This window comes from Artemia sp. Qi Xiang Cuo, chromosome 3, assembly GCF_049724085.1.
Source record: "Artemia sp. Qi Xiang Cuo chromosome 3, ASM4972408v1, whole genome shotgun sequence".
Classification (NCBI taxonomy): Eukaryota; Metazoa; Arthropoda; class Branchiopoda; order Anostraca; family Artemiidae; genus Artemia; species Artemia sp. Qi Xiang Cuo.
In genome coordinates this window covers 71,848,219-71,858,846 of record NC_142796.1, presented here as the reverse complement: position 1 = coordinate 71,858,846, position 10,628 = coordinate 71,848,219, and the positions used below count along the sequence as shown (strand labels likewise).

Sequence of the window (10,628 nt, the reverse complement as noted above, 5' to 3'; positions counted from 1 at the left end):
TAAAAATACCACAAATTTATTTAGTGAAAAAAGCGGATAATGATAATAAAACCCAGGCATGGATTTTAGAAATCTAGGGGTTAGTGGTGTCATTTTTCTGTTTTTTTTATCCTTCTTATGAATATTACTCAGTAAATTCTTGATTATCACGCGACTCGTCAGGCTAGTATCATTTGAAAATTTCTGCATATCACCATAGATGTTAAGAAAGAAAAGAAGAAACGCTATCCGAAAATATATAAAAATTCCCAAGCAAAAACTCACAATATAATGGTATTATAATGCATCATACATTTCTGATACCCAAACTAGCTTCAGATTATTTTCCTTTGCACACTGCGTCAATTCAAAGGTTGGCTGTAATTTGGTATAAAATTGTGCAAGTTCTAGCTCCTTTTTTCTCATTTTTATGCTTAACGTCGATATTTCGTCTTCTGATCGGCTGATCAGAGTTACGTTCTGATCAGCTATATTTCAAGATTGTATAGTTTCCCATATTCTAATGCGGTTTCCATGGTTTTGCGATGTCTACATCAGCGTTGCCAACAAGTTACAATTGTACCATTTTTGGTACAATTTAGAGGCTCTTGTACACTGCGGTATACTTCAATATTTTATAGCGCAACCTAAAATTGCTGGTACATTTAGGTTTTATTCGCCCAGTTAAGGTTTGACTTTTCGAAAGTCTCCGGTCATCTCTTAGGGATGTAAGCGAAACAAAAGGGATTTTTGTCGAATAAAAAAGGGGGTACAAAAGAAAACTTCGCGAATTTCAAGAATCTCTGCACGAGGAAACAGAGCTCAAAATTAGTTTATTAGCGAGGATGAAGATGTAACTGAAGCAAATAGATTGATAAATTTTTAGCTTATTCAGTTTTCTGTTCTGTGGAATATAAACTAACATAGAATGCTCTAATTGTACCAGAAACCGTCGCTAAAGCTTCTCTACATACCTGATATTAATTACATATTAACCACTAATCTCAATTCCAATGGCTGGAGTTGGCTAAAGAGCATTTACAATGAGATTCAGCTAAAGCCAACATCTTAACTGTTCATGATAGTATTTAGTTAAATTCGAGAGCTAGATAAGGCCAGAACCGCAAATTGAACCAAAAGTTCAATTTGTGCTTAATGGAATTTAGCTAAATTCGGCCAATCTGAGAGATTTATTGTCCATCCTCAGTTGTTTAGAACAAAAAAACTGTACATGGATTTAACCATAAGATGAATTATTTACATCTTTGGCCTAGTATGCACTAGTCAATCAGATAAATTGACTGTGAACCGGTTACCAAACGGTCTAATGTTCGTCATCCCATAATTTAATTGTGGAAGAGCTTGTAGAAGAAGTCACACTGGCAAACCCGTTTGCATGTGTTGCAGAATATAGTACCAGAAATAAGAACTCACGATCTTTTTTTTTACTCGTTACTGTTACTTCTCTAGAACTTCTGACTACGTTCCTAAGCTGTGCAAGAACACCACAAACAACCAACACAACACCACAAACAAACAACACAAAACATCACGAACACCTAAGCTGTGCAAGAACACCCCAAAACATAAGTATTACAGCCATCAATGGTGACAAAAAGTTGGGAAAATGGTGTATATATCCATTCTACCTTAGAATCTCTCAATTGCATATTACATCCACCCTACCTCCAAAGTCCTTCTTTGGTAAAACAAAAAGAGATCAAATAGAATAACAAGAAAAAACACAACATTGATCGTTATGTTTGTCGTCTTTTGTTGCTGAGGAAGGGCCTATATACTCAAATGTGTTTCTAATATATTTTGTCACTTGTTTTATTTGTAATTCTTGCTTTTGTCCTCATTCTCAGTTGTTTCAAACCAGGTTTTAGAAATTTTTTTTTGTAAAATTTTTATTTTTTTGTAAAATGTAATTTTCAAGGAGGCACACTTGTGCCTCTATAAAGAGGCGACCCACCACAATGTTAAGCGATTTCAGGTCCTAGAGGTCGCAGAGAGACGGCGGTGATCGCATTTTGTAGCCCAAGCTCAAACTAAGAAACTTGCAAAATTTCATCCTCCTCCGACTTTATCTTCATGGGGTAAACTGGGCCGGAAGTTTGGACCCTCCCACCACAGCCCCCTTTAACGTTGTCCGATTGGGCTGAAATTTAGAGGTTAAGCTTTCCTAGGGCCCGGGAGCTTATCCTCGAAATTTCAGCTCAATCCGATCACTCCTTCCCTGTTTTCAAAAAACCAAATATAGCCACTTAAAATTCATTTTGTTTTTCTTAGCCACGCCTACAGGCCACAGGTGGCAACGGATCCGGTTGAATGAGGACTCATTCGAAGCAGAATTCGACCTGTTAGGGCCTTTTGATATTTTCAGACCGAAAAAATTATCCCCCGAATTTACATTTACGAAAAACCTCGTTTTCCTATATTAGCCCATGTTAATTTTTCCCACCACAACCCCCCTTTAACGTTGTCTTATAGGGCTGAAATTTAGAGGATAAGCTTTCCTGGGCCTGGGAGCTTATCCTCGAAATTTCAGCTCAATCTGATCACTCCTTCCCTGTTTTTCAAAAACCAAATATCAAGTTTTTTGGGAATTTGCTTGCGTCGAAAATAGCTTGAATTTACTAAAAAACAATTCCTGTTGTGTCTGTATAGTCCAGCGCTTGAAACTACAGGCTGTCAGGCGGAAAACACCGGATCGAATTAATATCAGAGCATTTTTCTTATATACTGAATTTAAACTTTAAAAAGAAACTCAGTTTCTTTTTTAAATTATTTGAAAAAAATTACGTTTTCCAAAGAGTTAAAGAGGCTGAGTTACAAGGTCGACCCTTATAACGTACAGGGATTAGGAGGCACAGTTGGGGGGCTGTTAAAGAGGCTGAGTCACAAGCTCGAACCTTAAAACGTACAGGGATTAGGAGGCATCCTGTACGACGTGATTTGAGTATTCAGGAATTAAAAGCTTTAACACAAGAATGTTCAAGAGCGGGGGGTTTGGGGGGCGGCAGCCCCCAACTTTAACTCCTGACACGATCAGCTAACAGTTAGTCAAGCAATAATAAGTAATAAACTGTACAAAAACGTGCAGAAATTATTTGAAAAAAATTACGTTTTCTAAAGAGTTAAAGAGGCTGAGTTACAAGGTCGAACCTTAAAACGTACAGGGAGGCACAGTTGAGGGGCTTCCGCCCCCAAACCCCCCGCGTTTGCAGCCGTTAAATATAAAAAAAATTTCTTTAAAATGAAAGTAAGGAGCGACAATAAAACTTAAAAATAACATAAATTTTTCCGTATATGAACGAGTCTGTGCCCTCCTCAACGCCTCGCTATTTACGATAAATTTTTTATTTTTTAAAAAAAGAGTTGTGAGAAAGTCAAACTTTAGCGTAAAGAGCGAGGCGTTGAGGAGGGCACCGCCTCTTTCATATACAGAATAATTTCTGTTCGTTTTAAATTTTAATGTCGCTCCTTACTTTCAGTTTAAATAAATTTTTTTTATATTTAAAGGCTGTGAAAGGGGGGCGTTTTGGGGGCGGTAGCCGCTCAACTGTGCCTCCTAATCCCTGTACGTTTTAAGGTTCGACCTTGTAACTCAGCCTCTTTAACTCTTTAGAAAACATAGTTTTTTTCAAATAATTATATATAGAAACCAATCGTTGTAAATGTAAAACTGCGTTTAACTTTTAAATATAACCTAGTTTTAAATACAAAACAACAATTTGAGGGATTTGTCAGTTATTCGCTCATTTTTATTTGTAAATCCGGTTTTCCCAAATAAAAGATTGGCATAATTCCAACCCTTCTGAGATTGGTTCCCTGTCCTAAAAGTTAGAAAATGCCCACAGCCAGTTGAATTCCCAACAGTTTGAACTAACCCTAAGTTTTTTTCTATTCCCTTTTTGTATTGCGTTTTTGGTAATTTTCGCATAGAAAATGTAACTATATATAAATATGCATCAATAAATTCTTATTTGAGATGTTTTTGTTATTGATAAGGAATTGTGTAGGTATTACTCACCAGAGCAATGCTAGAATTCGTCAGATTCAGAATAAAAAAAAAACCTCAAAGGATTTATAAAATAGAAATCTGTAGAAATTACAGCAGAAGGTTTTGAGAAAATAAGATGTAACGCGAAAATTGTTCTCTCTTCTCTCTCTTTAGAAAAAGTTAGCAGTCATAATCACAGTTTAGTACACAGTTTGAACTCTGTACATTCAGTTGTAGTGGTTGTAAGGAAAGAGATCTAAAAGATTTTTCGATGTAAGGTTTGGCCAGTCTTGAATAGAGTTTTCCCTAAACTTGCTCTTGAAATATCAATGATAGCCTGTTCAAACGCATGGGGAAATGCTCAAAAACCGATCGGTACATAAATAACACTTCGTTCTCACATGCTGCGGATTGCGGAAAATCGTTGCAATTTGCGGATTGCACAAAGATTTTTTTTTTTTTTTTTGCGGAAAAACGCAAATCCGCATGTTGGAAAATATTTCCAAACTTGCGGAAAATGAATGTGGATTATAAAGATGGTAACTAGAAAAATTAATAATTGCAATTAGATTTCAAGAATTACTATTCAACAAAAGCCTATGAAATTAGTCTATTGCTTACATATACCATTGGCTCTTGGGAAGTATACAGGTATTTTTTTTTTCGGACAAGATTTCTTTTGGGAGGGGGGAGGGGCTGATGTGGGAGAATATTTGCGTGGAGGGAATTTTTTGAGGGGGGAAGGTAATTTTCCATGAAGGAGGAGCAGAATTTCCTAGATTTATTTATAAAACGATCAAAAAAATTTCCTAGATTTATTTATAAAACGATCAAAAATTGAACAAAAAAAAGTTTTTAAAATGAAAGTAAGGACCAAGATTAAATCTTGTTTTTTAAGAACTTTTAAAAAAGGTCATTATTTTAATTAAACGGCCTTTGTGTTTCAGGGGTCGTTCTTGAATAATTGGAACCAAAGGTCAAACTTCAGCATAAAGATGGAGTTATCGAGGACGTAATAATTTCTTTTCGTTCTAAGATCTAATGTTGCTCCTTACTTTCACCTGAAAAAAAACTCGTTTTTTTTATTTAATTCTATATGCAATAATGGTTGAAAAACTTTTTTTTATAGATCAAGCTAAAATAGATGCGATTTTTCCACATTCAAAATGCGTTTTTCTGGAAAATCTTATGTGATTTTCTCGCAAAAAGAGTGCGGTTATTACATTTCGTTTTTTGCAATCCGCAGCATGTGGGAACGAAGGGTAAGTCTTCAGTCATATGCTTGAAGTTTTAGTTATTCTTCGTTACTTTAGCTTGCTCGTCCGGAGGGATGCAAACTTTGTTTGCTGACCACGTGCCACTGGATATGGGGCTTAAACCTCTAACTAATCGCTCCGAATAGGGTCGCCCCAACCTCATGAATTCAGGTGGAGCCCACCCCAGGGTTTCTTAATCAGAACCCAGGCCTAGGGACGGTTGGGCTTGCGACCCTCCCCCTGAAAATATATGAAAATAAATGTAACTCAAGCCTCGGATCTTATTGGTTTTAATTTATTATGACCCCGGCACGCCCCCAGACATCCTTTGAACCTTGCTGACCAAGATGGTTTGAGAATATCCACCTGGAATGTTTTAACTATGAATAAGCCGGGATCCAAAGACCTTCTAGGGCTGGAGATGTTAAGATATGGGATTGACATACTTGGAACGACAGAAACACATTTGACAGGATCAGGCGATAAACAAATCGCCAGTACAGGTCACAGGATGATTTGGCCAGGTCAAATCTCTAGTAGAAGCAGCGGTGTAGGCCTACTCCTAAACAAGAAGGCAAAGAAATGCCTCATATCCCACAACCCAATATTGGATAGACTACTCACTGCCCGCTTGAACCACAAGCATGGGCAGATGTCGGTTATTGTGTGCTACGCACCAACGAATGTCTCTCCAAAGGACGAAAAAGATAAGTTCTACTCAGCTCTGACATCTGCTCTATCTCGGATTTCCCCTCACGATATTTTGGACGTAGTGGACGATTTTAATGCAACTGTATCCAACCCCAGTGGAGCTTTTAAATCTGTAGTTGGACCGGTTATCCCTGACTCTTTGAATGAAAATGGGACCCGACTCCTCCAACCAAAGATGGCGCTCATCAGTTACGAATCGTAGAACATATCGTGGCGCTGAGTTAGGGAATACTGACCGTCTATTAGTTGCCACGAACTGCTGCCTGCATCTTAAAGCCCAGCCTTCAGAACGGCGCCAGTCAAAGTTAGACACCCAAAAACCAAGAATTAAGGCATTCCACCAAAAGTACTCAGTTGGAATTCAGAATAGGTTTGAATGTCTGGACACATTTGTTGACCCGGACACTTCCTGGCAGACTTATAAAAAAGATGTACTAGAGGCTGCCACCAATACTGTCGGTCATATGATGTATTCAAAGAACCCCTGGCTATCGCAAGAAGCATTGCAAATCATTGAACAGCATCGGAAACCACGGTTGGCCGGAGATAAGCCCTCCTACAGACGGCTAATCGGTATTAGAAACAATATTATTCACCATGAAAGAGCTAGAAGATACGGCACAAAAAGGTGACGTCATGTCGCTTTTTAAGCTTGTCAGAGACCTTAGCGATACCGCCAAAGATAGGCGCAGTTAAAACCGTCTCTGGCGAAATGCTAGAATATGAAAACGCGCAACTTGATCGATGGAGGGAGCACTTTGCAAAGCTATCGAACGCCGAAAGAATCAACGTTGACCCCTACCTAACTACATCCACTCAGCAAACAACATAAAAATCTACCAGAGCCTGATCCTCCCTCGGTAGAAGAGATACAAAATGCCCTGCGGAGAATAAAGAACAACAAGGCACCAGGAACCTGAGGGATCACCGTCGAGCTGCTAGAGTTTGGAGGACTGGCAATGCTACTTTGGCTGCACATGCTGTTCTCCCTTGTCTGGTGAACCGAATTGATACCTGAAGAATGGAAGGAAGGGATAATCCTTTCTCAATGGAAGCGGAAAGGTATCCGTATCAATTGCTCGAATTACAGAGGAATCATCCTCTTGTCAGTGCCTGGCAAATTATTCACCATGACGTTGCTTGATAAGAGTATCCAGTTCATTCGTAAGTGCCGCCGGATTCAGCAAGCAGGTTTCATGCCCGACAGATCCAAGACCGAGAAGATACACTATTCGACAAGTCATCGAGTAAGCCCGCGAGTTCCAGTGAACAGCATATATTGCATTTGTTGACTTTCCAGTGACAGCATATAATCAGATTTGACGATTTGTTTATATCAATGGAAATCCATTCATTTACATAAATGGATATTCGAAATCCATGGAATATATTCCAACTTACGTTGAATTGCTAAAATTGTATGCCAAGGAATAATAAGAATTCTTACAGGCAATAAGAATGCTAAGATGAGGCGGGTAAGACAATAAACTCTTCCAATAATTTTATGCATGAATTAGGACAATGCGGGATTTCCTTTGCGTAATTTGTTACCCTTGTTGCTCTATTCATGGCTAGGCTCTACTTAAATTTGTGCATTCAAATTAAAATCAAAAGTTGAAGACAAAATGGTGAATTGCTAAAATTGGCAAAATAATTGGCAAGTGTAGCACTAACAGAAATATAAGCGTTTACCCGTTTTGAGAACTATTTTGGTTTCATGCATAGCCAGATGAAGAAAAATTTAAGTCTAAAATTGATCAGAAGAGAATTCTTCTTAAATTGGAGCTCATAAAACATATTTTATAGAACGAGCGCACCAGTTTATTAAATTCAGTAAGAGCAACATTGAAAGTTGTAGCATCAATTCACGACAATAGAGATGGACATATTGTATTTCTAAACCCTCAGATGCAAACTTTGTTTCTTTTTTTTGAAAACACAAATAAAGATATGTTTCATTGAAAATTCTAAATTGAAAAAAAAAACTTAAATCAAGGCAAAGGGGGGAAGAAAGGTCAAGGAGGCACCTCCTCTCCTCAATTGACACTCCAGTTTTTAAGTATTGTTGAAACATACTTCTTTATCGCCAATTTGGTGTCTATAAAACTGAGAATAATAAATAAATAAATTTTGACATACTCGAATAACTTTTGCAAAAAAAAGCTAAAAAAATAAAGAAAATACTCTATGCTAAACTTTCCTTACGACACTAAAGATCGAACCTGTTTATTTTCAATTGGCAGGCGCGGCTCTTTCCTCTGCGCTGTCGTAAGGTGACTGTTAGCATGATTCTTCTAAAATATTCTTGTTTCTTTATTTTCGACCAAAGAGTTTTGGTTGACGTAGTCACTTTTCAGCATATTCTAAAGTAGATTTGAGGATTTGTTTACATCAATGGAAATCCATTCATTTACATCAATGTAAATTCAAAATCCATGGAATATATTCCAGCATACGTTGAATTGCTAAAATTGGCAACACAAAATGCAGCGCTAATATAAATATAATCCAATTTTGATAATCCCGGGCACTGTAGGGATATAAACAGTACGGTCATTTTCAATCTAAAAATTTTGCCCAAGCCAGATCGAGATGCAGCTGCTGCGGAGAACATATAAACAAGAAGAAACATAAGCGACATTAGATTTTTCATGGGTAGGTACGCGTGTGGCATCGTTATTTGCAGCCTGGAGAACAAGAAATAAATGAGACGAATCTAGGGAATAAGGAAGAATGCAATACGTTGAAGAGATAGAAAAAGGAAAGGAAAATAATTGGTCTGGCTGTAATAATCCAAAAGGTAAAGAAAACATTGGTTTAAGAATGGAAAGAAAAAATGGAAAGAAAGAATTTATAAGAATAATCAAGGTAAAAATAAGTTTTATTTGAACAGTGCGATAGCACGATAATCGGGGTGATAAAAGGGCGTGGGAGGGCTAGCTACCCTACAATCAATTTTGACTCTTAAAAAGTGAAATAGAACTTTCAATTTCCAATCAAACGAACCCTCTCTGAAGTTTATACGAGCATCCCTTCGATAAGAGCCTTATATCCCCCCAGGGCATACCTTACAACGTCTGCCCCAAAGCCCTGGGCAGTTGTGTCGTCGTCGGAGTGATGTTATCTGACCTTTAAACTATTTTAAACAAAATGTCTATCTCAAATTTTTATCTGATGCATTTGGGGAAAAGAGAGTGTGCGGGGGGGGGGGGAGAGGCAGTTGTCCTTAGATCTCTTTTGACTCTTAAAAGGTGAACTATAACTTTTAACTTCCAATCAAAAGAGCCCTCTTTGAAGTTTATACAAGCATTCCTTCTATAAGAACCATAGTTGCCCCCAGGGCATACCTTACAACGCCTGCCCCCGAACCCTGGGGGGTTGTGTCGACACCAGAGTTTTGTTATAATGATCTCAGAACTATCTTTAACAAACTGGCTATCTCAAAATTTTTATCGGATGTATTTGGGAAAAAAGGGCTTGAGAGGGGGCTAGTTGCCCTCAAATCTTTTTTGACTCTTAAAAAGGGCACTAGAACTCTAGATTTCCAATCGAATGAGTCCCCTCCGAAGTTAATGGAACGACCCCTTTCATATGAAGTGCCTGTGGAAAAAAAACACTATAGCCGCATGGCCTTTAATATAGGAAACGCTATAGCGCTGCCTCTGATTTTGGAACAGTGATATCGAAAAAAAAAATTAATGACTTTCGAAAAACAGCCTGAAACCTCCAAAAACGGCGTTGAATCGAAACAAAATTACACCAGTGGAATCGACATTGCTGAAAAGCCTAGACAGAAAACCTACAGTCCCCAGGCTTGAATAAAAAGGCAAACCTCTGTTTTACATGGGTCGCACTGATGTGCCCTGTTTTTTTTCTTTTTCTTTTTTTTTCACTGCTGCGGGACACTGAATACAGGTATTGAATCCCCTGTTTCAGAGGTGGGAATGCTATATGATGCAGGTTCCTTTCTAAAAGGTACAGCTAATCCTCTAAAATAAACTGATAACATAGACATTTATTTTAGCCAAAAAAGACTGTGTCTCTTCAGTACAGGGTTTTCAAGCGAATTGTGGCATAAAATTAGCATTCTAGTCAAAGGAATGCCGAAAAGCTAAAAGTTAAATGTTTTAGAATCACGATAAATCTATACAGATATTGAATCTCCTGTTTCAGAGGTGGGGATGCCGTATGAGGCACGTTCGTTTCTAAAAGGTGCTGCTACTCCTATAAAACCAACTGATAACATAGACATCTATTTTAGACAAAAAAGACTGTGTCTCTTCAGTACATGGGTTTTCAAGCGTAAAACTAGCATTCCAGCCAAAGGAATACCGAAAGTTTAAAAGTTAAACATATTAGAATTACAGTGAATCAATACAGATAATGAATCTCCTGTTTCAGAGGCAAAAATGCCGTATGAGGTGCCTTCGTTTTTAAAATTTACTGCTAATCGTATAAAATAAACTGTTAACATAAACATTTATTTTAGCCAAAAAAGACTCCGTCTCTTCAGTGCAGGGGTTATCAAGCGAATTGTGGCATAAAAGTAGCATTCTAGCTAAAGGAATGGCGAAAAGCTGAAAGATAAATGTTTTAGGACTACCATTAATCTTTACGGATATTGAATCTCCTGTTTCAGAGGTGCGGATGTCGTATGAGGTACGTTCGTTTCTAAA

The 10,628-nt window shown here is 37.8% G+C and overlaps 1 protein-coding gene across 1 annotated transcript; it reads left to right on the top strand.

Moving 5' to 3' along the window:
• The first annotated feature begins 5,623 nt into the window (after nt 1-5,623).
• LOC148954493 (protein CFDP2-like) lies at nt 5,624-6,154 on the top strand. The gene has a single exon (XM_089086299.1). The coding sequence runs from the start codon at nt 5,624-5,626 to the stop codon at nt 6,152-6,154; it is 531 nt and encodes a 176-aa protein (XP_088942425.1).
• Nucleotides 6,155-10,628: the final 4,474 nt, after the last annotated feature.